At 35.4% G+C, this 26,756-nt stretch overlaps 1 protein-coding gene across 7 annotated transcripts in view; it reads left to right on the top strand.

Moving 5' to 3' along the window:
* Window positions 1-3,600: 3,600 nt before the first annotated feature.
* Window positions 3,601-26,756, top strand: part of RNPC3 (RNA binding region (RNP1, RRM) containing 3) — a 48,413-nt gene continuing 25,257 nt past the window's right edge. For 5 of the 7 annotated variants that reach the window (XR_003033864.2, XR_009493815.1, XR_805455.4 and 2 more), the window contains exons 1-12: window positions 3,601-3,867; window positions 5,017-5,064; window positions 10,176-10,294; window positions 11,182-11,265; window positions 11,690-11,801; window positions 12,861-12,929; window positions 15,006-15,148; window positions 17,983-18,108; window positions 20,762-20,913; window positions 22,834-22,995; window positions 24,047-24,141; window positions 24,229-24,287. Coding sequence is in view for 4 of the 7 variants with exons in the window: in XM_010803233.4 (XP_010801535.1) it covers window positions 3,676-3,867; window positions 5,017-5,064; window positions 10,176-10,294; window positions 11,182-11,265; window positions 11,690-11,801; window positions 12,861-12,929; window positions 15,006-15,148; window positions 17,983-18,108; window positions 20,762-20,913; window positions 22,834-22,995; window positions 24,047-24,141; window positions 24,229-24,287 (1,361 nt within the window). In the remaining 3 variants the exon portion in view is untranslated. 7 annotated transcript variants of the gene reach the window in all.

The raw sequence follows: 26,756 nt of genomic DNA, 5'->3' as shown, positions 1-26,756 counted from the left end.
GAGAAAAGTTTGGGAACCTCTGGGCTATAGCAAGAAAAGGAAATGAGAAAAGCACAACTCAAAGCAGACCACAGCCACTTCCACTTAAACATGAAAGAAATGAAAGCAAATTACATCTTCCTCCTATCCCTCAGGTCAAGCCTTATAAGAGGGGAGGGTAAAAATTGTGAATTTATTAGAGTTTGAAGTTGATATTTCAAACCAACTTGGACTGTTAGTAACCGAGGGTGACCAAGATATTATGAAATCCACCTGAGTTACTGTCAAGGGAAGGATAAGGTGTATTTAATTGAGTACCACTAAAAGCAATTAAGTATAGAGAAAATAAAATTCTGTCATGTTCTTATCTCACTGAGTTGTGACAGCTCAATTATAGTAAAGACAATTAAACTCATCTTAATGATTCATGTAGTTATTACTGACTATAAGAGGAAGTGGTAATACTAAAGTTAATCCATTCATGAATTCATTCATTGAACAAATATATACATATGCCTACCATATGCTAGGGCTTCCTTGGTGGCTCAGACAGTAAAGAGTCTGCCTGCAATACAGGAGACCCAGGTTCAATCCCTAAGTTGGAAAGATCCCCTGGAAAAGGAAATGGCACCCCACTTTGGTATTCTTGCCTAGAAAATCCCATGGACTGAGGAGCCTGGCAGGCTATAGTCCACGGGGTCACAGAGAGTCAGACATGACTGCTGACTAACACACACACACACACACCCCATATGCTAATTATATATGATAACTGTTAGAGATGCTGGAGAAAGCATGCAAAGATAGTGTTTAAAGCAGCATGCTCCAATCAGTTTGGGGTTCCCAGGTGACTGAGTAAAGAACTGGCCTGCCAAAGCAAGAGACGCAAGAGATGAAGGTTCAATCCCTGAGTTGCGAAGGTCCCCTGAAGGAAGAACTGGCAACCCACTCCAGTATTCTTGCCTGGAAAAACCCATAGACAGAGGAGCCCAGTGGGTTACAATCCACGGGGCTGTAAAGAGTTGGACACGACTTAGCAACTGAGCACACCAATCCGTTTCTCTCTCTACCTTGGCTGTAGTTTTTTTTTTTCTTTCTTTCTCACTCAAAGCACTTATTAATTCTCCAAAAGGAACCCATTTACTTACTTATCCACATGTTTCAGTCCGTCTTTACTACTAGAACATAAGTGCCAAGAGAGAAAGGATTGCTTTGTTCTTCCTCCTCTCAATTCTCAACACTGGCATTCCCCATGGATCAATACTGGTCCTGTTTCTCTCTACCTACACTCTTACACCTTGGATATAAATATTATATGTGCTGATGCTACATATGTACCCAGTGTTGCTGTTTCACCAGAATGCCATACTTACACATCTAATTGCTGCTGCTGCTGCTGCTAAGTCGCTTCAGTTGTGTCTGACTCTGTGTGACCCCATAGACAGCAGCCCACCAGGCTCCCCCGTCCCTGGGATTCTCCAGGCAAGAACACTGGAGTGGGTTGTCATTTCCTTCTCCAATGCATGAAAGTGAAAAGTGAAAGTGAAGTCGCTCAGTCGTGTCCTACTCTTACCGACCCTATGGACTACAGTCCACCAGGCTCCTCCGTCCATGGGATTTTCTAGGCAAGAGTACTGGAGTGGGGTGCCATTGCTTTCTCTGACACATCCAACTACCTACTTTAAAAATGGATACTGAATAGGTTCTTTAAATTTAATGTTTTCCTTCCTCCCCTACAGTTCCTAAACTAGCTGCAATTTAGGAACTCTACTCATCCTCAGTAAATGACATCATCATTCACCTAGATGGTTTGGGACTTAAGCCAAAACCCCCAACTTTATGTGTAACTACTCTTTTTCATCTGCAAATCTATTAATTCTACTTCCAAAATATATCCCAATTTCTGTTTGTTTTCTCCATATCTACTGTTACCAAGGGCTTCCCTGTTGGTTCAGTGATAAAGAATCCATCTGCCAATGAAGGAGAGGTGGGTTCCATCCCTGGGTTGGGAAGATCCTCTGGAGAATGAAATAGCAACCCACTCCAGTATTATTGCCTGGGAAATCCCATGGACAGAGGAGCCTGCTGGGTTATATCCATGGGGTTGCAAGAGTTGGACATGACTTAGCGACTAAACAACAACTGTTACCATACTATTTCTAACAGTGTCTTTTGCCTAGGCTGCTGCAGTAGCCCAATTAGTCTTCCTGCTTCTACTCCATTTTTCATATTGCAACTAGAGAAATTTTCATATCTAAAATGTAATCATTACATACATATTTACACAGGGCTCTACTAAAAAATTGTGTCGGTTTCCAATTGCTTTTCAGATAATCAAGACTCCGAACTAACCCACAGGACCCTCATGGTCTGGCTCTCCATACATGACATTTTGTGGATGGGTTCGTCACGGTTTCTCTAGTTTTTATTCGTTTTTCCCTTCCCAGCTCCCCAATCCGTTTTCCATAGAAGCCAAACTTTGGTATACTATTTATTGCTATATAGTTATCATCTGATCGAGTAGCAAATTAAAAAGAGCAGTAAGAGGCACCTTAGACCTCCAGACTGTAGTAGCTGCACCTAAAATACCTCTACCTAGAATTCTCAAGGCCCTCACTGAATGGAATCAGTAAAACATCTCAGCTTCACTCCATTCAGAAACAGAGCAGAATAGTCTAAAGTCCAGTTTTACTAGCAGGGTCAAATTCCAGCTCTCTCATTTACTAGCTGTGTGATTTACACCTCCTTGTACACAACAGAGTCTTCAACTGTAAACTAGGGACTGATGTTAGGGTATCTCTCCCTGCATGCCAGTCCTGTCCAACTATGTGCGACCCTAAGGACTGTAACCTGAGAAGATCCTCTGTCCTCATGGGAGAATCCCATGGAATACTGGAGAGGGTTGCCATTTCCTCCTCCAGGGGGATCTTCCCGACCCAGGGATCCAACCTGTGTCTCCTGCATTGGCAGGCGGATTCTTTTACCACTAAGCCCCAGAGGCCGCTAGTTTCATGAAAGGGAACAATGGCCATACCTTATCAGGCTGCTGTGTCCCATGATTCAACAAAACAAAACACTGTTTGTGTCTCAATTTTTTCATCCTTAAAACTGAGTTAGCCTGGCTATGCGAAGGCTGCTGAGCCGAAAAACAAACAAACTTGCAACCGTCAGGTATTACCATCCCAATGCCGTGGACAAACACCCTGTATTTGTCAGCCAATCACAAGCACTTGGAAATCTGCCAGGATTAGAAACCTAACCAGCGTCTTTCGGGACCGTCCCGGTGCCACGCCCAGACCGGCGCGCCGCTCGCACATGCGCAGCAGTAAGTCCTTCTGCCCTTGGGGTTACTTCCTCCTTGAAAAAGGAGGCTGAAGTCCATCGTACTTTAACATATTTTAATCCTCACACCTCTCTCGGGGGAATTTTAGTTTTAAACATCATCAGCAGCTACCTGGAATTTGAATCAGTTTGGTTTCCCATCACTGGAACTTCCCCTTTCAATCTAAGGAACTTGTCTCCGAAAAGTTGTCATCAGTCTGTATTGCAGGTCTCGCGAGAAGGCGACCGTCTCTCGCGTTATTTCCTTGTTTCCAGAATCCTTAGCGCGGAGTGGAAGAAGACTCTTTTAGCTCCGCTTCTTTTGATGACTGCGGTTTCCTCAGCGGCTTCCCAGGTGCTGAGTCTGTGTGAGAAATGGCGGCCCCAGAACAGCCGCTTCCGATGTCCAGAGGATGCCAGAATTCTTCTTCGCTTTCTCCCCCGCGGGGCGACCGAACCCTTCTAGTGAGGCACCTGCCAGCCGAGCTTACCGCTGAGGAGAAAGAAGACTTGCTGAAGTATTTCGGGGCGCAGTCCGTGCGCGTCCTATCCGATAAGGGGCGCCTGGTAAGAGCGCGCGAACCCCTAGTTTCCGGGGAAGGTCCTAGGCCGGTGACGTGGGGAAGGGAAGTTCTGACAGAAGGAAAAAGAAGAGTGGGGAAGATGCGCTGGTGGAGTGGAGGCTTCCTCTTCCCCTTCCCAGTCTTTCTTCTTTCATATCAAAATATCTTTCGTCCCAAATCAAGTTTTAATTGGCTTGTGCCTCGATTAGTCGCCGCGCTGCGGAAAAGGGCGATTGAGAAAGGCGAAGCAGAAAGAATGAAAAGTAACCTTTATTATATTCCGTTTCTCACCCACCCTGGGAATCTCGAAACTCCTCGGAATTTAGAAATATTTCTCTTAAACTCAAGAGTACTCCCAAAAATATGTAACAAAGGGATACTTAAAAATCTTGGTTTGCTTATAAGCTAGCGTTAAGATATTCATCAAAATAGAGGAGAAACTACAGAAGTCGGCAACTTGAGTAAGCTAATTACAGGATTTCTACTAGATTTTTGAGGAAGATGTTCTTCATAAAAATTGTACAGCGTAGTCTTTCAGGGAGTGATAATTTAAAACTATTAAAAGTCCAACCCAGGAATGTACAAAATTACTTTATTTTCCATTATACCCGAAGATGTTTTACATGATTGCTCTTCATTAAAATAGTGACGGTGATGTTATTAAGTTTCTGCCAGATGATCTATGACGGGACAGGACATCAATAGTTGTCTCCCTAGGTGATTTTAATATGCAGCCAAGGTTGTGAATTGAGTTAAAAGAAAGACCCATTTAAACTTTGCATTTGGCTATATAGTGAAAAGTTTAGATCTTTGGATGCGTTACACATGGAACATATTTTATGATTTTGGATAGTTTAAGAATGGACCTCCCTGGATAGTAGAGGTTTTTAAACTTAAGGATTGTTGAAGTACATGAAAATATATTTAAAACATGCTGTGTGTGTGCACTTGCAAGACTTTCATTTCAAAGAAGTCTGATCCTAAACTGATTTAAAAACTGTCCTGAAATTCGTAATCAGTTAAATGATCTCGATTTCCTGCCTTTTCTGTGATTTTATTAGTGTCAAATCACTGTCAGCTGGTAAAATATCAGATGTCCTTATGAGAAATTGAAATTATATTTTAAATAATTTGTACCTTAATTGTTTTTCAGAAACATACAGCTTTTGCAACTTTCCCTAATGAAAAAACAGCTGTAAAGGTATGACTCCTTCTTTTGTGTTACTTATTACCAACTTTCTATTATCCAGGCATAGTTAAAAAATGAAACATTAGGCTAAACTATAATTTTTAAAAGCAAAGTGAAGTAAGTGAAAGTCGCTCAGTCCTTTCCTTTCCTACTCTTTGCGACCCCGTGGCCTATACAGTCCATGGAATTCTCCAGGCCAGAATACTGGAGTGGGCAGCCTTTTCCTTCTTTGGAGGATTTTCCCAACCCAGGGATCGAACCCAGCGTCTCCTGCATTGCAGGCGGATTCTTTACCAACTGAGCTACCAGGGAAGCCCTTTCAAAAGCAAAAAGGTTTGTATTTCCAGAATTTGCCTCATTGGCTACATTCGGCTTGTCAGTTGGCAGATTTTGCCCAAAGTGTAGATATTTGGGCATAAGACTATTATGAGTTGACCAAAAGGTTCATTGGGGTTTTTCCTTATGATGTTATGGAATAGATTAACAGGAACATGAATAAAAATTGAATTGTAACCTTTTGTATAATTAAAAATGACAAGCTTTGAAGGATGAAAACATCCTTTAGACATAAAAATTGTAAGGCAAGATGCTTTAAGCATTAAATAGAGAATGTATATTTAAAAAATCCTGGGGGATCATTTGCAAAGGTGACCTTTGAGGTAGACCTTTAATGATTAGTTGGATCTTGAGACGAAAACAAAGGGAAATGGGCTTTCCATGTTTTGAGACCACTAAAGAAGACTGTGGAGCATGGAAAGCTCTAAGTGAAGCAAAAGCTGAGGGTTGAAATAGGACTTGGAAAGTAGGTTGAGTCTAAATTTGGGTTGAGGGGAGGGAGGGATTGAATTTTGTTTAGTAGTTATTCTTAAGGTACTTGATAAATTTAAGCTGACCAGTAATATAGTCAGCTCTATGAAAGATATCTTGTAGAGTTCATGTAATGGATTAGATAGGGAAAAAGATTAGACGTAGAAAAAATCAAAAGGAAAACCTAGACAAGAGAACTGTTACAGTGGCCAAGGCAGGATAAAAGATCTGAGTAAGGAAGTAAGAAGACAAAAGAAGAAGTAGATATACATTGGGTAGAGATTGTGTTTGTAGGTCCTGTGATCCCTGTAGATATGGTTGAGAGAGAGGGAACACTTGAAGATTTTCAGACTGAGTTCTTGGGTTATTACTTTAGCTGATATGAGGGGCAGGACTCAGAGAGTGTTTTCAAAGGTATGTAATGAATTCATATGTTATCTATTAACTGTGAGGAGTCGGTGGGCTACTTCTGTGGAAATATTTTAAAAAGCAATGAAAAATATGGGTCTAGAGTGGAGGTAGGCTTAAAAATGGAATTTCTTCAACAAAGTGAATGAATATGGCTGGCCAAAGGAAGAAGAACCAGCAAAGAAGACAGGGAGGGAGGGAGAAGTTAAAAAGGAAGTAGAACTAGAAAACAAATTCTCATGGATGCAAAGAGAAGAGAGTTTTAAGAAGACAAGATCCTCTAATGACACAAGGTGAAGAATTAACAGTCTAATAGTAAAGTACTTTTTATTGGGAAACTGTAGAAGTGACCAAATTCTTAATAAGGGGAAAGGACACTTTAAATTGTAGTGTATCCATACACTGGACTACAACCCTCAGAAAATGAAGTCAAATGAATATGTATTGATCAGAAATGTAACCCAGATAGATTCATAAACAAAGTTGGGAAATTATTATGTAACCTTGGAGTTCTTGAAAACTAGTACTATGTATGTTAGTGTATGCCTAGAACAAAATGTAGCAGAGCTATATACCAAATAATAAATGTTTTTCTCCCAGGGTGGAATTACAGAAGACTTTCACATTGTATATATTAAAATATAGGAAAACATTTTTTTCAAAAAAGATCTTTTGAAATACAGTTTTAAAATATTGTTGGTAAAATATGGTAATGAACCACATTGTTTTAGAGTCAAGATTAACTTGTAGGAGAGGACATGGAGCCCGTCATTATCTTTGGGAAATACTTGTATAGAAAAGAAGGAATGAGAAGATGGTAGCAGTGATAGAGTTTTTAGGCTATAGTGCACCTGATTAATAGTTTTTTAAAACAAAGGGAGAGAGATGTTTATAGTAAGTAGCTGAGAAAGCTATGAGGACTAGTTAACATTAAAAATTAAAAGCTATAACTTTGAAGAGAACGTGTAACACATTTTGAGAGGAAGAAACTTGAAGTAATTCAGCTGTATTTCAGATAATCAGAGGTTCGTTGACAGTGAAGAGGTCTAGATTGAATTAAGGACTTGAAAATTATTAAAACATTTAGAAACTTGGTTTGTATAATGGAGTCAAATAAGAATGCATAAAGATGGTAAAATAAGATTATAGTCCCAGTTAAGCCCTAAAGTTCCATTTGTTCAAAAAATACACGGTACCTGCTATGTGCTGGATGCTCCTTTAAATCTTGGGATCTATTAGTAAGTCAAACGCAGGTTTATGCCATCATATGAACTCATGTTCTTGAATGGAGAGACCATAAATAATAAACTTAATAAGTTATTTAGTATTTTAGAAAATGAAGGATCAGGAGTGCTGGGTTGAGAAGGTTAAGCTACAGTTAAGGTAGTTAGGGTTATGTTTGACCAATATTTTGAAAGAAGTAAAGGAAGTTAGCTAAGGAAATAATATGGGGAAAGTGAATTCCAGTAAGGGGAATAAGCAAAATGCACTAGCTTGTGATCAAGGCATAAAAAATGGGGGGAGAAACTGAATTTGAGGTCAGAGAACTTAGAGAGGGCCATGACATGTGCATTCTAAGTACATTAGATTTTGCTGAATAAAATTGGGTGCCATTGTAGTACTGTGAGCAAAAGAGCATCATAATTTGACTTATATTTAGAAACTATGAGGACTAGTTGGGAGAAGGCAATGGCAGCCCACTCCTTTACTCTTGCCTGGAAAATCCCATGGACGGAGGAGCCTGGTAGGCTGCAGTAGAGTTGGACATGACTGAGTGACTTCACTATCACTTTTCACTTTCATGCATTGGAGAAGGAAATGGCAACCCACTCCAGTATTCTTGCCTGGAGAGTCCCAGGGACAGGGAAGCCTGGTGGGCTGCCGTGTATGGGGTCGCACAGAGTCAGACACGACTGAAGCGACTTAGCAGCAGCAGCAGAGGACTAATTAACATTAAAATTGAAAGCTATAACTTTGAAGAGAATGTGTGACACATTTTGAGAGGAAGAAACTTAAACTCAACACTTTGTGTTGAGAATAGATGGAAGGCAGGGAAGAGTAGAAACAGGAAAATGTGTTAAAAGATTAAACTGCTAGTTCAGTCCAAAGATGGTGGTTTCTTGGACCATGGTGGTAGCAGTGGAGATGGTAAGGAGTAGTTAGATTAATTTGGAGGTAGAAGCAAATAGCAATTTTTGATGGCTTGGTTATGCAACATGGGAAAGAGGTGTTAAGGGTTATTGCAAGATTTTTGACATGAGTAAATGAAAGAAGGGAGTTGCCATTGAAAGTTTCCAGATGGGAAACATTTGAGGTGAGGGTGGGGAGAGAAGATTCAATTCCTGGAGTGTTAATTTTAAAATGTTTAAAATTAAGAGAAGCTATCCAGTAGTTTGGAAATATGTTCCTTGACTTAAGGACAGAGATTTTGACTGAAATTATAAGTTGGGAAATTATCAGCGTAGAGACAGTCTTTAAATTTAGGGTACTGGATTAGATCCAAATATAGATCTCTGGAGTATACCAACATTAAGAGTTCAAGACAGCATAAATAAACCAAAGTGATTGAGGAGTAAAACACAATAACGTGGAAGAAAACTGTAGGGAAGTTATAATGTCTAGGGAAGTTATAATGTCTAGACTCCAAGTGAAGAACATGTATAAAAAAAAGAGTGATTGTGTTAAATACTATAAAATGAAGATTGAGAGTTGACCATTGGTGTGGCAGTACAGAATTTGTTTGTGACAGGCAGTGTCAGTGGACTGATTAAGGCATAAACCTGATTGGAGTGAGTTTGAAACTGGATGGGAGAGGAATTTTAGATAGAGGGCATAGATGTTCCTCGAGGAGCTTTACTGTAAGAGTAATTTAAGGGGAGGGAGGGGGAAGGGGGGAATAGTGGTAAGTGGGATCTATTAATGAGGAAAAAATACTTTGTAGGATGGGAGAAATCAGATTGTGTTTGTATGCTGTTGGGGACAATCCCGTAGAGGACAGAAAATTAGCAATGTAGGTAGGAACACACCCTGTACAGTTCCAGAAAGAAGAAGAGGGGCTGGGATTTAGTGTACAAGTGAAGTGAAGTGAAGTTGCTCAGTCGCGTCTGACTCTGTGATCCCATGGAATGTAGCCTAGTAGGCTCCTCCATCCATGGAATTTTCCAGGCAAGAGTACTGGCGTGGATTGCCATTTCCTTCGCCAGGGGATCTTCCTGATTCAGGGATTGAACCCAGGTCTCTCACATTGCAGACAGTCACTTTACTGTCTGAGCTACCAGGGAAGCATATACAACAAGTCAACTAGATTTAAATAAGAACATAGATCGTTGATATGTGGTAACAGATAGAAGGTAGAATATGTGGATTCAGAAGATGGTAGATGAGAAATTATGGTTTGGAATCCGAAATTCTCATTTTGTAGCTTCAGTTTTCTTAAAGTAGGAAGCGATATCCAAGGCTAAAAGAATGGGACAGGACTATCATGAAGTTAAGGAAGAAGGAAATAGTGCAAAATATTATCTTAGAGATTGGTAGAAAAAAATGAACTGAGAATGTAGTATGTAACTGGTTGGCTTCATTAGAGGTTGCCCTCAGATTTGTGATTGTGATTGTGAATTTAAAGTGAGACCAGCCCAGTTCATTATGTTTGTTTTTCTAAACATTTTCTGCTGCATTAGCACAGGAAAAGTTGGATTTAACCAGATCTTAGTTTTGCTAAGCGATTGGAAGTGATTGCCTAATGAGTAATGAAGGCTTGGCAGCCTGACATTAGAAATGGGTGAAAAATAGCCAAGGAAATGTTATCAGCATTAACAAAAAAAGTGTATAAATTACTTTATATGTGGTCTGTAACAGATAACTTAGGTACAGTTATTAATTATTTTACTCTTTTGTTCTTCCAACTGAAGGCATTGACAAGACTTCATCAACTGAAACTTTTGGGTCATACTTTAGTTGTTGAATTTGCAAAAGAGCAAGATCGAGTTCATTCACCATGTCCCTCTTTGGGCACTGAAAAAAAGAAAAGGTATGTAGATAGGTTTTCCTAGCCTTTTAAAAGTTTATTATTATTTTTTTAATTTATTAAAAAATTTTTTTAAATTAAATTACTAATTTTTTTAAAGAGTTGTATCGCTCTTGGATTATTTTCAGACTAACAAGTAAATAATCTGAAACAGTAAATGATTGTATCTCTCTACTAAATCTAGTACTTGAAAGCAATACATTTGTTTGTTCCTAATTATGCATTCGTAACCTGAGTATTGATTTAATATTAGGACTTAACCAGTGTGAAATGAAAAGAGAGTAGGTGAAAGCGTTCAACTATTAAGTGGAGGGAAGGTAACTAGTATAAAGTCCTAATATATAGCAAGGTATCATTAATAGGCACAGCCTTGATTCCTAGCTGTAATTCTTTGTAGCTATATAACCTTTATAAATTGCTTTACACCAGTGGTTCTCATTGTACAATCCCTGCACCAGCTGCATCATCTAGAATCTTGACTGAAGGAAAGATTGTTCGTCCTTAACCTAGTCGTACTGAATCAGAAATTTGGGTTGTTGGGGGTGGTGAGGAGGATAGGCCCTAGCTGTCTGATTTTTAAGAAACCCTTGCTGATGGACATTAAAGACATTTGTGTGCCACTATTTTATACCTGTGAACTTCAATTTTGGTGGGTGAGGGCTGTCAGTAAGATTCATCATACCATCTTCGTGTCATTGCTATGAAGAATAAATGAAAACGTGGCTTGCCTTATATCTGGAATTAGTTTTCTTTTTCATTGGTATTTACTTAATAGCTGAAAATTGTACTTTCGCAGCTATTTTTATAATGCTGTGTTTGAAAAGATAGTGTCATTTTTGTCATTCTGTTTCTTCTATAGATAACATCAATTTTGATTCCATATTTCTTAGGTCTGATGATCCTGTGGAAGATGATAAAGAAAAGAAAGAACTTGATTGTTTAACCATAGAAAATGGAATTGCACCAAACCATGGGTTAGCATTTTTGTTTGTATTTCATTGTGTCTTTTGCTTTTATTTTGGATAGGTAGGTTTGTGTGTGGGGGTTATGTGTGTGTGTGTGTGTTGTCAAGATATTTTTAAAGGATATTTTAGTATATATAATGAAGATTTTTAGTGTGTTGATTAAACATATAGAGCATTAAGAGTTTGTCACTGAATTTGGTTCCATTAAAATGTTCAAAGTTGTAAGATAAGCTCTGAAAAGAAATGCTATATTCTATAATGCAGAGAGAAGGCAACTTGCTGTTTAAATGTAATCATTTAGATCTTTTAGGAACAGAGTACTCTTAGATTTACTGAATCATTTGAGCAATTTGTATGTTATTAGGTTACCTAAAATAAGTTATTGATATGAATCTTACTAAAACACAATAAGCATTTTAAGTATTTTTTTTAGGCTGACTTTTCCTCTAAATTCATGCCTCAAGTATATGTACCCACCACCTTCAAGTACAATCCTAGCAAATATAGTAAATGCTTTGGCAAGTGTGCCGAAGTTCTATGTGCAGGTAAGTAGAATAAACATTTCTCAAAGTAAATACTTTCTCATACTTTTTAAAAAATAGTTGTATTAATCAGACTAATTCCTATAAGGGTGATAATATTACAGAATTTTAAAGATGCCTTAGATTGGGCTGTTATAGCTAAGTACCATGATCTGGGCGGTTTTTAAATAATAGAAAATTATTTTTCACAGTCTGGAGGTTGGAAGTTGTATATCAGTGTGCTGGTAGAGTCAGGTTCTGGTGAGGGCCCTCTTCTGGGTGGAAGATGGCCATTTTCTCTTTGTAACCTCATGTAACTGAAAGAGCGTGAGAGAGCTCTCAGTTGTGCTTTTTATAAGGTACACTAATCCCATTTATGGGAGTTCTACCCTTATGACCTAATAACTTCCCCAAAGCCTCATGTCTTAATACCATACCATTACATGTTAGGATTTAACATATGAATTTTTGAGAGGGACATAAACATTCAGTCCATTGCAGAAAGTATTGAAAAAATAACTACATTCAAGTAAGGGTTTTTATAAACTATAGTGTAAAAATACTATGTTTAGTATTAATACTAATAAGCATAAGCTAATTTGGGAAATGTAATTTCTGGTAATTCTTCATTACTTTAGCATATGCTTTTTCCTTTCTTAGAGGAAAAGATATAGAGGATCCCTCAATAAATGCTTAGAAATATTGACAATAAAAGATACTTTTAAGTACAAAATATAGATGATGATTTTCTTTATTTTTCTCTCTGTTTCATAATTCGCAATAATCAAGGAAAAAAACACTTTAGTAAATTTCACATTGTAAGAATATGACATTTTTAATAATGAGAATAATGGTATTTTGTACAATTGATAAATATTTTAGGAAGGTTGATCTTCTAAGATATACCAGTGCCTGAGATATACCAGTTTAGCCCTTTCCTGGTATTATAAAGGCAAGAGGTGATCCTTCCTTTGCACTAAATTAATCACTAGTATTATTGCAGAGTTTTTAAGTACACTATCAGATGTGAGTTGAATCATGATTTTTCTATTTGATTTCACATGTTTTATCCCTTTTATTAAGGTGCTTCATCTTATGAATAAAATGAATTTGCCCACACCTTTTGGACCAATTACTACCCGGCCTCCCATGGTAAGAAAGCTTTTGGAATTTTCAACATTCAAAATTTCGCTTCTTGTGGTGAGATTATTGAGGCTAAATTTTACAAATGTTGTGCCAGTGATCTCTAACGTGTATTGAAAATGAAGAACAAATACAAAGTTAACGTAATAATAGTCCTGTGGAGAACTGAAAGTGGGAAAAAGCCAGAACTTTTTTTTTTTTTAATTTTTTCTTACTTGGCCATGCTGTGCAGCATGTGGTATCTTAGTTCTTTGATCAGAAATTGAACCCATGACTCCTGCAGTGGAATCGTGGAATCCTAACCACTGAACAGCCAGTGAATTCCCCAGAATATTAAAGTAATGTTTTTGGTAATAGAGGCCATCATTTCTCTTAGGGTTATTCAGTCCTTTGATCTAGAACATTGTGCTATCCTACGAAATAGTAACATTTAACAAGCTGAATTGCCTAAAATTTCCATTTTTCTGGTTTTATTGCTAGTAAGTTACATTTGCAGAAAAACGGTTGATAATTTTTTTTATTAGAATTTACTTTGCAAATCTATCGATACTTTTGTTGGTAGGTTATGTCTGCTCTTCAGTAATTTTAGTAGTTTTATTATTTTGCTGTAATACTCAGTACTTCGTTGTTGGTTTTTTTTTTTTTTTTTTTTTTTTAATGGAGTATAGTTTACAGTGTTGTATTTCAGGTGTGCAGTCACACCTAAATCAGTTATATTAATACATATAGGTATGCTGCTAAGTCACTTCAGTCGTGTCTGACTCTGTGTGACCCCATAGACGGCAGCCCACCAGGCTTCCCTGTCCCTGGGATTCTCCAGGCAAGAACACTGAAGTGGGTTGCCATTTCCTTCTCTGATGCATGAAAGTGAAAAGTGAAAGTGAAGTCACTCAGTCGTATCCTACTATTAGCGACCCCATGGACTGCAGCCTACCAGGCTCCTCCATCCATGGGATTTTCCAGGCAAGAGTACTGGAGTGGGGTGCCATTGCCTTCTCCGACATATACGTATAGCCACTCTTTTTTAGATTCTTTTCCCTATATAGACCATTGTAGATTATTGAGTGGTTTCCTATGCTATACAGTAGGTTCTTATGTATATTATGTATAGTAGTATGTATATGTCAATCCCAATCTCCCAATTTATCCCTCCCTCACTTCCCACCTGGTAATCATAAGTTTGTTCAGATTCATGAGTGATTCTTAAGTCATGTTGTAACTCTTTTATTTCTGTTTTCTAAATAAGTTCATTGTACCATTTTTTTAGATTCCATGTATAAGCAATATTATATGATATTTGTCTTTCTCTGACTTAACTTCATTTAGTAAGACAGTTTCTAGGTCATCTGTGTCACTGCAAGTGACATTGCTTCATTCTCTTTAATGGCTGAGTAATATTCCATTGTATATATGTCCCTTTAGTACTTTTTTAGATAACAGCAATGAGAAATTATTTTAGAAGGCTAACAAATTGAAAATTTGCTTTTGTATTGTGCATTGATTGCTTTTCTAATGTCTATATTAGCTTCATAATTTTTCTTTGTAACTCCAAAACCTCAATGCCTGGCATGTTGCGAGGATAATAGTTAAAATTACACTAGCTGCTGTTAACAAAGCTCAAATCTTAGTCACTTAACACAATTCAGATTATCTCTTGCTTGTGCCAGGTTCATTCCAAAAGTAGGGCAGAATGGTGTTCTTTCCTGAGTTACTAAAAAGATCCAAGTTAATCTGCACTATGTGCATTCCCTGGTTGGTGAGGACGTTACTGTGCAGCCTGCAGATAAAGAAACGAGAGAATTTTATGTGTGGGAAGTCTATGCTTACCTTTTCATTGACTAAAACTCGGGTGAAATCTAACTGCAAGGGAAGTTTGGAAATTTAGTCCAGCTAGGTGCCAAGGCAGAAGAAACAAGTTTTGTGATCGACTAAAGTCTACTAAGGCAAGTGTTCCATCAATATATGTTGAATGTGTAAAAGAAAATCATGAGGAATAGAGAAATGTGAGAATCATGTACCTGAATGGAAATAGTTTTCTATTCATAAACATCATAGATTACCATAGTATTTTTTGTTTTTACTTAGTATGAGGACTATATGCCATTACATGCACCTCTTCCACCTACATCTCCTCAGCCACCAGAGGAACCTCCTTTGCCAGATGAGGATGAGGAATTATCTAGTAAAGAATCAGAATATGAAAGCAGTGATGATGAAGACCGTCAAAGGTATGTAATGTCAGATATTTGTGTAGATTCTAATAAACATAGAATATATGAATGAGATTCTCTTACTCTTCATAAATTTTGCATATAGTTCTTCCTAATTCAGGGTCCTTAGCATTTGTCCATTCCCAGCTCCCCATCATACTATAGATTAAGGCCTGAGACTAGAAATCAAGACCTAAGGAAAAATTTTTGCATGATGAGTAATTTTTTTGATTGATCATGGTATAAAGTTGATCATTGTTTTTTATTGATTCTGTATTTGAGAACTTGCCCACTTGTTACAGTTTATTTATAACTTCAACATCAGTAATTGCAGTGCTTTTACGGTCTTCTAGCAGACATGGGCATGTACGGAATGGTGAAAAATTTGAGTCATTTGATATGCACATCACTCATGAGGTAGAACAAAGTGACATTCTGTCTTCTTGTTTCAGCTTATACTATAAATAAGGGTCTTTTTCGCCATGCTTTACACATTTTTGTGCTGTTTGTTGTTGGTTTTGCTGTTTAAAATGCCCCCAAGTGTAGTGTTGAAGTGCTGTCTAGGGTTTCCAAAATCAAGAAGGCTGTGATGTGTTTTATGGAGAAAATTCTGTGTGTTAGATAAACTTTGTTCAGGCCTGAGTTATAGTGCTGTTGACTATGAGTTCAGTGTTATTGAATCAAAAATATATATTAAATAAGATGTTCTTAAAAGTAAACAAACATAAAACGAGGTGTGTAATGATCAGCTGATGAAATGTGAGCACGTGCTTGCAGGAACCTAATCCAGAATTTCCTTTAGGGACAGTGATTGATTATTCACTAATTCAGTGTTTGCGAAGGCTTTACAGAACAAAGTTAGGTTGTATTTCTGTTTTGTCAGTTTACTTCCCTGGAATTTATTTACTTCAAAGTAATTTCTAGAGCAACTTTATAGAATTTTATACAAGAATATTCACAATAAAATTACTGCAAACGAATTATTCTTTTATTGGTTGTTCTTGACGATCTACATATATTTTATTTAAAGCTTCTGGCAAAGAGCAATAAGTTGTTAATAATGTTCAGCAGAGCCTAAAATAGAAATTGCTAAACATTTTCTGTAAAGAGCCAGAGTTCTGTTGTAGTGGGAAAGCACCAGTGGATGATAACCTAAATGAATGGATGTTGCTATCTTCCAATAAAACTTTCTATTTAAAAATGAACAGACAATGACTAGATTTGGTCCTTTGGCTGTGTTTTGTCAACCCTAGCCTTGAAGACCTGTATAGGCAAATGGTGAGAATCATAGATACACACAGAAGCCACCAGATACAGAGGGAGTGTTTTAACAGGAGTCAGAATCCAAGCAGAGAATCTAGGCACCGTATACAAGTAATCAGCAGCAATTTGACTGTTATTGAGGCAACATCCACTTGTATAGTGTGGCTCCTTATACATTCTCTTTCTAGGGAGAGAGTTAAAAGTCAAAGCTTAGGTGGGGTTAAAACTACCAAAATGGGAGTTAATAGATCATCTGTCTTGAATAGAAATATTTTTAAGGCTGGCAGCTTTTGATAGACTAATTTGTTGCTAAATAAAGAACAAGAAGTATTACAGTGGATTAATTAACCTCTGTAAATTTTATTTTCTTTATGAAAACAATGATAATAATGAGAAATGTTTTATAGGCTGGCCACAACTGTTTTCGTTTTATTTGAATTTCCATTTAGGGATGTAGTGAGGAAGTCTGCAACTAATTCATCTCAAGTCATGAGAACAAAGCCTTTGAATGAACTAAGCTCTGGTTTCATGCTTCTCTGTTATCTTTTGGAAATATTGTAAAACATGCTACTATATATTTATCAGCAAATATTTATTGATTACATAAAATATGCCTTGCACTGTTGTAGAGGCTTAGTATACTTTTGGAGAGCAATTTATGAATATAGATATATGTTTCATATAACTGGATTTATTCATAAAATTTTTGTTAAACCATGGTTTTTAAGAGGCTTTAAAAATTTGTAGCATATGTTTTCATTTTTTTCTTGCTTATGGAAAAAGGGTTTAATACTTATTTTAACTCTTCTTAACTACATTTTATTGTGCTTATTTTCAAATTTCACAAATTTAACTCTGGAGAAGTAGAGCTGTGACTAATGGTTTTGAACTTGCTTTGTGGAAACATTGTATCTGATCCTGTGGAAGAGCCAATAAAGACTAGAGAAGAGCTATTCTAAATATTCATAATCATAATGGAGATAAGTTATATACAAAGTATCAATTGTCGCCCTTTGGTTGATTAAGCTACTTCAGAGTATAATATTTGAAAACTGTGTTTTCAGGAACAGTGTAAGTTATCTTGTTTATATAAGGATGCTTTCCAACAATTATGCACAAAATATTTTAAAATTAAGTGTTTAAGTCTAGGTTTTCTTTAATAATTAGAATATTAATCAAAATAATCTTACTGTGTTTGTAAGATCTGTTGACTATCTGTCAAGGCAAGAGCAGTAAAGTTACATAGATTTTATTTAGTGTATCTTGTTTAACTTTTTGACACAAAGTTCAGTCATTTATTTGGGGAACTAATAATTTTCGTAATAAAACATATCTTTAAAACTTGACAAGTTGCAATTAAGTAAATTCCCAGTTCCTTCAGGCTAAGATGAAAATTGATCAAGGAGATTCATAACTTGAGCTTTTGTCAAATGAATTATATCTTAAATTATGACTTAGAAATTCTACTTAAGCCATACAAATCATTTTATAATTTATAAGCTCAAATAAAAATTTAAGCTTAACAAAAACAGTGGTAAATAACTGGGCTTTTACATAAATCTTTTTTACTCTTCTTTCTGCTAATGTAGAATGACCAAACTAATGGAACTGGCAAATCTTCAGCCCAAAAGACCAAAACCAATAAAGCAGCGCCATGTGAGAAAAAAGAGAAAAATAAAGGATATGTTGAATATACCATCATCTGCTTCACACAGGTAGTTTTGTTTTAGATTATACGATAAGAGTTCTTTATATAATTTGTTTAATTGCTTCACTGAAATCATTTCTCATTCTGACTTCTATCAGTGCATTTCGTTTACCAATGATTTCTTATTTGCCAAATTCACAAGTATCCCTAATTTTCTCAAAGTTGACCAGCATTTGATACTATTGACTATGCCAGGTTTCAAAACTGTCCACCTTTAATTTTTTTGTTTCTCATATTTAACTCCCGTCTCTTCCTCTTTTTCTTCCTACTTTTTTCTTTTATAACTTTCACTGACTCCCTTACTTGCTTTTTAAGTATTGGATTCCATATATTCCTGTCTGTAGTCATTTTCTATTCATATATTTTTACTTCTTGTTAATATCATTAATTTTTATGATTCACCAGTTGTAACTGATAGATTCCAAATCTCCATCTCTAGATTTAAACTCCTGAGTTTTATTTCCAGTTTCCTGTTTGTATACTCAATGTCTTGTATGCACTTAAGGTAGTATTCAAAGCAAAATTAATGTACTTTCATTATGTCTTTCTCTTCCTGTACTGACAGTTTTGATAATGGCATCACCAGTGTGCTTATATGAAAGTTTGTTAGTTTTTCCTAACTTCACTACCTGATATCAAACATTTTTTTGCTTCAGAGTACCCTCGCAGGTAAAAGTTCACATGGCTTAGCACACAGGACCCACCTTTAAATATTTATTAAATGTGTGATAAGTTCTATGCTAAATATTGTGGGGTTTGGAGCATGCTTCCAAAGCTCAGTGCTATCTTTTCAAACAGTGAGTTAATAGTCTTATGGGCAGGTAAAACATACGCACAGATGACTGTTGTATTATCAATTATAATATTAAATTATATAACAAGATGTAACTGAGAATGAAAGATTGTGAGAAAGGAGAAGTCACAGCCAGTTAAGAAATCTGGAAAGACTTTAAGACAGAGGAGACAATTTGAGCTGGGCTTGAAGGACGAGAGGCAAAAATGAGTCAGGGAAGAGAGATGCAGTTTGAATAAAATAGTACATTTCCAGAGGTAAGGCAGTTTGGTGCGTAGGAATAGAAATGATGAAAGGGAAAGCTAGAAGGATGTGGAGATACCTTCCTTAAATGTTATGTAATGATATTTGAATACATTGAAGGAGCTGTTTTAATACATTAAAAAATTAAAAATTTCTCTCAGATTTTATCATCTTATAGTAAGCTTTCAGGAAATATACTGACGTGGGGTGATGATCAGGGCAATGCATATGAAAGAATTTTATTAGATATAAATTAACTTCCCAGTATGTCTTAAACTTTGTGTTAGAATAGAGAAATTGCCAATGTAATAGTGTTTATTACTGTGTATTTTGTTTGAAATGTATTATCCCTTTTGACTGATTATCTGACATTTTGCATTAACAAATTTTTTTTTTGAAATTATGGTAGAAATTATTAGCCTGTTTGCCATGGATTTCTGTGTACTTAAATATCTTAATCAATGAAAATTGCCATTAATTGCAGTTTTAATTCTGTTCAGCTTTTCTACAAGGTAAATTTCCTTTGAACTTGTAAGTAACTTCATAAATTGAGAAAAGTTTGTTAAAATGATGTTTTTACATTTTTCAAGGAATGGGTCTTTAATCTTTGGATTTTTTAGAATTATTTTCTCATGTTAAGTGTACATAATATGATGCATATTTCCCACCTATGTATGTTTTGACACCACAGTCCCGTGCTTTTAATCCCTATAACAGCACCAAACAATTAAAAACTAATATAGTTGACCCTTAAACAACATGGGTTTAACTGTGTGGGTCCACTTGTATGCAGATTTTTTCAGTAAATACTACAGTACTACATGATCTGAGATTGGTTAAGTCCATGGATATGGATCCATGAATACAGAGGAACCATGGATATGGAAGGCTGACGAAGTTACATACATACAGGTTTTTGACTGCTGGGGTCAGGGCCCTTAACTTCTTGAGTTGTTCAAAGGTCAGCTGTAATGTGAACCAATTAAATTTTCCAGTGACTACATTAAAAGGTGAAATTAATTTTAATAATGTATTTTATTTAACCAGTTATACCTGAACTGTTATTTCAAAATACAATTAATATAAAACATTGAAATGTTTTACATTTCTTTTTTTCCACACAAAGTTGTCAAACTCTGGTGTATATTTTGTACTTAGAACATAAGTACAGATTAGAACATAAGCAAGATTTCAAGTGCTTATTAGCCACATGTGGCTTATGGCTACTCCATTGGCCAGCATAGATTTATTATATGTAGTATATAGAATACAGTGCATAAAATGCCTACATTACACACAGAATGAACTTTTTTGCATATTGGCCAATATCCTGACGTTTAGAATCAGTAGTCCTAAAGTTCTATCTCTTGTCATTTACTGACTGACTTTATGCAATTATTTAACATCCTTTAACCTCAAACTCCTTACCTGTCTAAACTGAGAATTTAATAATATCCATATGAGAATAGTTGTTAGGATTTTTGAAGCATTAAATGTAAGTTACTTTGTTCAGTGCCTCTAGTGTGTTTTATTAGCTTTTTAAATTTAAAGTTAATATGAAATTATGTTTTTCTCAAAATTTTGTTTGCAATTACAAAGTAATGCTATCATTGTTTATAAACAGCAGTTTACATCCAGTGTTGTTACCTTCGGATGTATTTGACCAACCACAACCTGTAGGTAATAAAAAAATTGAATTCCATATATCTACTGACATGCAAGTTGCATTTAAGAAAGATTTAGAAAAGCAACAGAATTGTGAAGAAGAAAATAGTGGTAAGCATATTCTAGTTCTTTAACATGCTATGTAAAAATTTTTCTCAGTCAGTGTTTTGTATTCGAATTAAATTTTATATGCTTCTGTTTTTAGTATTTGTGAGTATATTTAAAATGTGCAATTAGATCTTCCTTAGTGTCATGGAATACTATTCATTTTAAACTTTTTAAGTAAAACTAAAATTGGTGCTAAATGTGTTACCTTTTATTAGTAATGAACTCTAGGGTGAAATTTAGTCTGGTTTTTCCTGATGTTTACTTACCCCAAAAATATAAATGTTTCTTGTATTGAATTATTTTTCATTGCTTACTAAATGTGTGATGCTCTGTGGTTTTATTAGTACAGTTGAATTACTGGTTAGGAAAACAAGCTGTGAAATCTTTAGTAGATTTCATGTAATTTTTTTTTAATCCAAAAGACACGGAAGGTTGTTAAACAAGATACCATTCTTTAGTTTAAAGATAATATACTGATATTACAGATTTCTTTCCTGCTTATTTTAAACATTATTTTGATATTATACTACAATGGCATTTCTTTATTCTTTTAATTTTTAAATTTTAGAAATAATACCAGCCTATAGAAAATATAATCAGAACAGAAGCCTGTGAAATTTTAAAAAGTTAACACCTCAAACCCCACTTTTCCCTATTTGACTTCTTAGAGATAAGCATTGTTAGTAATTTGATATGAAGATAGTCCTTCCGGATCTCATCCTATGCTTGTGTATAAACATTTTATTTTCTCTTTTTTTTTTTTTTTAATAATCATCATAGGTTACTTTTTGAGGCTGCATTACACTCCATGATAGAGTTATGTCAATATTTCAATCAAACTCTAATGATTGAAGTTGAGGTTTTCATTTTATTATTACAGAAATTCTGGTATGTACATTTTTGTACATATATCTTTAAAAGCCCTTGTATGAATATAGGGTAGAGTTCTAGTAAGTATTGCAGATGTACTGAATGAATAACTAGTTTTAAGTCTTCTCTCTCTGATGGTAGTGAGAACACGTTGCCTTTACAGATAACTCTTTTTTTTTTTCTTTCAGTGTCTGTATTTGATGGCTAGTGACCCTTTGATGCAAATTTCTATTTTTTAAGCATAATTTACTCAAAGACTTAGACCTTATTGAGGGGTGTGGCAGTCATCCCATTTTGCATCACTGTAGAGTAATGGTGAATAAACAGTGAAAACAGTTCTAAAGGCTCTTTTCTTCCTGATGCCTTCAGGCCATGAAAGATCTCTTGGAACAATAGTTTTTCTACATTAGGAGACTTTTAAGATCCTAAATGTGGCATGCAAATGTGGCATGTTTGCATCATTTTCATAGCTTTTTTAAGGTTTTGTTTGCCTTTTTAGGTAGTATAACTGGGAATTTTTATACTGCATGTTTAATCCTGTTCTTCCCAACCCTCTACCCCAAATCAGTTTAACTTTCACTGAAGCTAAAATTCATGTTTTCTGAATGAAATTCATTATATTGCTATGTTGTGAATTTAAAATTTATAATGATTTTAATTTTCTTAATTGAGTAAGTGTGCAAATACATATTTTTCTTGACTTCTTGTAGGACCACCAGTATTGACCTTTGTGTTTTTTTTTTTTTTGGTGGGGAGAAGTATAATGGATGGATTTTTTTTTTTTTTAGTATCCTCAAATGGAAGTGTCTTATTTTATGATTTTCATGTTATAGTGACAGAGTTGAATAGTCATGATAGAAACCATATGGCCTGCAAAACCTAAAATATTTACTGTTTGAACCTTTATACAAAAAGTTTGCTCACCCGTTTCAAAGTGTTGAGAAAAACACCAAAGAGGTTTAGTGCTAGAAGATATCTTAAAAATTAAAAATGGAAAAGAAAAACTATTTTGAAGGGAAGATTTTTAATGGCTAATGTCAATGTTAACTCTAGATTTACCTGCTACTGAAGCTGATGCATCTAATATAGGATTTGGAAAAATCTTTCCCCAACCAAATTTGAACATCACAGAGGAGATTAAAGATGACTCTGATGAAATGCCATCAGAATGTATTTCTAGAAGGGAGTTGGAAAAGGGCAGAATTTCTCGAGAAGGTAATTGCATGAAATAAACCAGAACTTACTATTTTACATTTCTTTGGCCCTTCAGAAGCAAAATAAATCTCTTCATGTTATTTACCTTAACTAAAGCATGTACTTCAAGACATATCTTCAGTTAAATGTTTTTAATCATTACTTTTGGTTTTTAGTGCTCATACTTTTATAGGGAAGAAACTATCAAAGTATCGCTCAATACAATGTTCCCAAAGTATATTTGTTTGGAAGAATGTTTTCATTTCTGAGACTTTTATATGACATCTTAAGTCAGTGTGACCAACAGTTTGGAATTCTGTATTCAAGATACAGTTGATAGACCATCACAATACTGTGTCTGAGATGTATGCAAAGCAGTTGTCTGTCTAAAAATATAGTTTTAACTCTTTGGTAATTAAAAGCTTGTGTTTATGAATTTTATATCCTAATATGATAGTTTTTTTTACTTCTAATGGATTTTTTCCTATTTTAGTATATCTTAAAATATTTAGGGGTTTTAGATTGACATGTGACACATAATATTTTCATAATAATTGGAAATTGACTTTCAAATAGCATTTTTGCTTAAACATCTAGTTGTCAGGAACACATTTCAGAGACTGAATAGAAATAGCTAAATAGAGATTCAGAGCCCACAGTTTGTCTGAAATACTTGATAATTACATTTTGAGTAATTTATTTTACATTTGACTATACTGGTTTCTGGTACTTAGGGAGATTGACTTTAATCAGAAAATAACACAGATGTTTGATAGCATCTTTATTTGCTTCAGTCTTTCAAATAAATTAAAATTAAGCTTTAATAAAAATATTTTGTGGATACATTTTAGTAATTTTAGATGCCTGATATTTTTTAACATCACTTTAGATTCTTAATGGGTATTTTTATACCATTAGTAACATTGTCATTAATTTCTATGATTTTAACATTTTCTTAATGCTTATTTTGTCTATTTAGCAGTTATATTTGATTTCTGTTAAAGTTTTTCTTCAAAAAATTGATGAAGGTGTCTTAATTTTGTATCCTTGTCTTGCTTTGTTTTTATGTAAGAAATGGAAACACTTTCAGTTTTTAGAAGTTACGAACCTGGTGAACCAAACTGTAGAATTTATGTAAAGAATTTAGCTAAACATGTTCAGGAAAAGGTAAGTTGAAATTTATAAATTGGTTTTATTATTTTGCATGTTTTCCCCTGGTTTTCCTTATTAGTCTTTTCTTTGTTGAAATTCTAGGACCTTAAATTTATTTTTGGAAGATATGTTGACTTTTCATCAGAAACCCAACGGATAATGTAAGTGGCATGTGTATTCTCAAATTTTGTTTTGTTTTTAATCTGTTAGAAATTAACCCTTTTTAAATATCATTTTCCCTTTAGTGATTAAAATTATATGAAGAAATTGTTCATACCTATTGCATAATTAATCTTTTAGACATCTAGATCAGGATTCAGCAAATTTCTTTTTAAATGAACAGTAAAAATTTAATATTTTTATATTAAAATATTACAGTGTCTGTTGCAACTACTCAGTTTTGTCTTTGTAGCATGAAAGCAGCTGTAAACAATACATAAATGAATATTAATGACTGAGTTCCAGTAAAACATTTATAGAAACAGGCTTCATCATAAATTCTAGACTTCTTTCCTAACCCTAAAGCAGTGGTCCTCAAACTTTAACCTGTCTAAGAGTTTAGTAAAACCATTTCCTTGGCTCATCCTAGAAAGTTTGGTTTTCTAAACTGAGATAGGATGGATGAATTGGTGTTTCTAAAAAGCCTGTGGATAATGCCACAGCTGCTGGTCCAAAGATTAGATTTTGAAAACTAGTGTTTTAATGACTAAACCAGCAGTATATGGTACTAAAGCCAAGTGTTTTAGATTCTTCCTGTAGTGGCAGCTTCTCTCTCAGTTGGAAAGACTTCCGTTTTTTGAGTGCAAAAGAGAAGGATATGATTGTAAATGATTTAAAAGGTAATGTTTGAAGTTAGAATTTCATTCTTTGAAATTTTATAATTAGTTAAGTCTAAAATATGTATGACCTTGGCCATATAAATTGGAAGTAAATATTAGAAAATGTAAGGAGGGAGACTCTTGAATGGAAGTTAGATAGAAAGTGACTAATTAATGTAAAATTAATATTTTAAAATCTTAACCCGGGCAATATACTTCTTTATATAAGCATGCACTGTATTTTAAAAATGTCCATTTATACTCATTAGTGGCAGATACCTCTTTTTATTGGGATACCAAAAGTTTATTTTGCTGGACGTGCAAAATGGTAACCCTTGTTCCTGTTGTTGCTTTTGTAAAAGTGGAAAAAATTTAAAAATATATACATTTGTGTGTGTGTGTATGTAAATGTATGTATGTCACACACAAATGTATTGTGTTATTGTGTGTGCCGAAAAACATCTATTTCTGCTTTATTGACTATGCCAAAGCCTTTGACTGTGTGGATCACAATAAACTTTGGAAAATTCTGGAAGAGATGGGAATACCAGACCACCTGATCTGCCTCTTGAGAAATTTGTATGCAGGTCAGGAAGCAACAGTTAGAACTGGACATGGAACAACAGACTGGTTCCAAATTGGAAAAGGAGTACGTCAAGGCTGTATATTGTCACCCTGCTTCTTTAACTTCAGTGCAGAGTACATCATGAGAAACGCTGGACTGGAAGAAACACAAACTGGAATCAAGATTGCTGGGAGAAATATCAATAACCTCAGATATGCAGATGACATCACCCTTATGGCAGAAAGTGAAGAGGAACTAAAAAGCCTCTTGATGAAAGTGAAAGTGGAGAGTGAAAAAGTTGGCTTAAAGCTCAACATTCAGAAAACGAAGATCATGGCATCTGGTCCCACCACTTCATGGGAAATAGATGGGGGAACAGTGGAAACAGTGTCAGACTTTATTTTTGGGGGCTCCAAAATCACTGCAGATGGTGACTGCAGCCATGAAATTAAAAGACGCTTACTCCTTGGAAGGAAAATTATGGCCAACCTAGATAGCATATTCAAAAGCAGAGACATTACTTTGCCAACAGAGGTTCGTCTAGTCAAGGCTATGGTTTTTCCTGTGGTCATGTATGGATGTGAGAGTTGGACTGTGAAGAAGGCTGAGCGCCAAAGAATTGATGCTTTTGAACTGTGGTGTTGGAGAAGACTCTTGAGAGTCCCTTGGACTGCAAGGAGATCCAACCAGTCCATTCTGAAGGAGATCAGCCCTGGGATTTCTTTGAAAGGAATGATGCTAAAGCTGAAACTCCAGTACTTTGGCCACCTCATGACAAGAGTTGACTCATTGGAAAAGACTCTGATGCTGGGAGGGATTGAGGGCAGGAGAAGGGGACGACAGAGGATGAGATGGCTAGATGGCATCACTGACTCGATGGACGTGAGTCTCAGTGAACTCCGGGAGTTGGTGATGGACAGGGAGGCCTGGCGTGCTGCGATTCATGGGGTCGCAAAGAGTCAGACATGACTGAGTGACTGATCTGATCTGATATATATATATATATGCGCATGTGTGTGTGTATATATATATGTGTGTGTGTGTATGTACACACCATGTTTATGCATCCTTTCTATTTCCAGTATTGCCTCCCATTAGCATTTGAGAGGAAAAATAATTCTGTATTGAGAAACTGTACACATCAAAATGATAAATTAATAATTGTTTCCTGTGGGACTAGTCTTGTGAATTTTTTAGAAAAAAATTTAACTGCACATTTTGATTCTTAAAATTTCTTTATATGCTTT

This window comes from Bos taurus, chromosome 3, assembly GCF_002263795.3.
Source record: "Bos taurus isolate L1 Dominette 01449 registration number 42190680 breed Hereford chromosome 3, ARS-UCD2.0, whole genome shotgun sequence".
NCBI classification, from domain to species: domain Eukaryota; kingdom Metazoa; phylum Chordata; class Mammalia; order Artiodactyla; family Bovidae; genus Bos; species Bos taurus.
The sequence above is the reverse complement of the archived record's forward strand: the minus strand, read 5'-3'. Positions and strand labels throughout refer to the sequence as shown.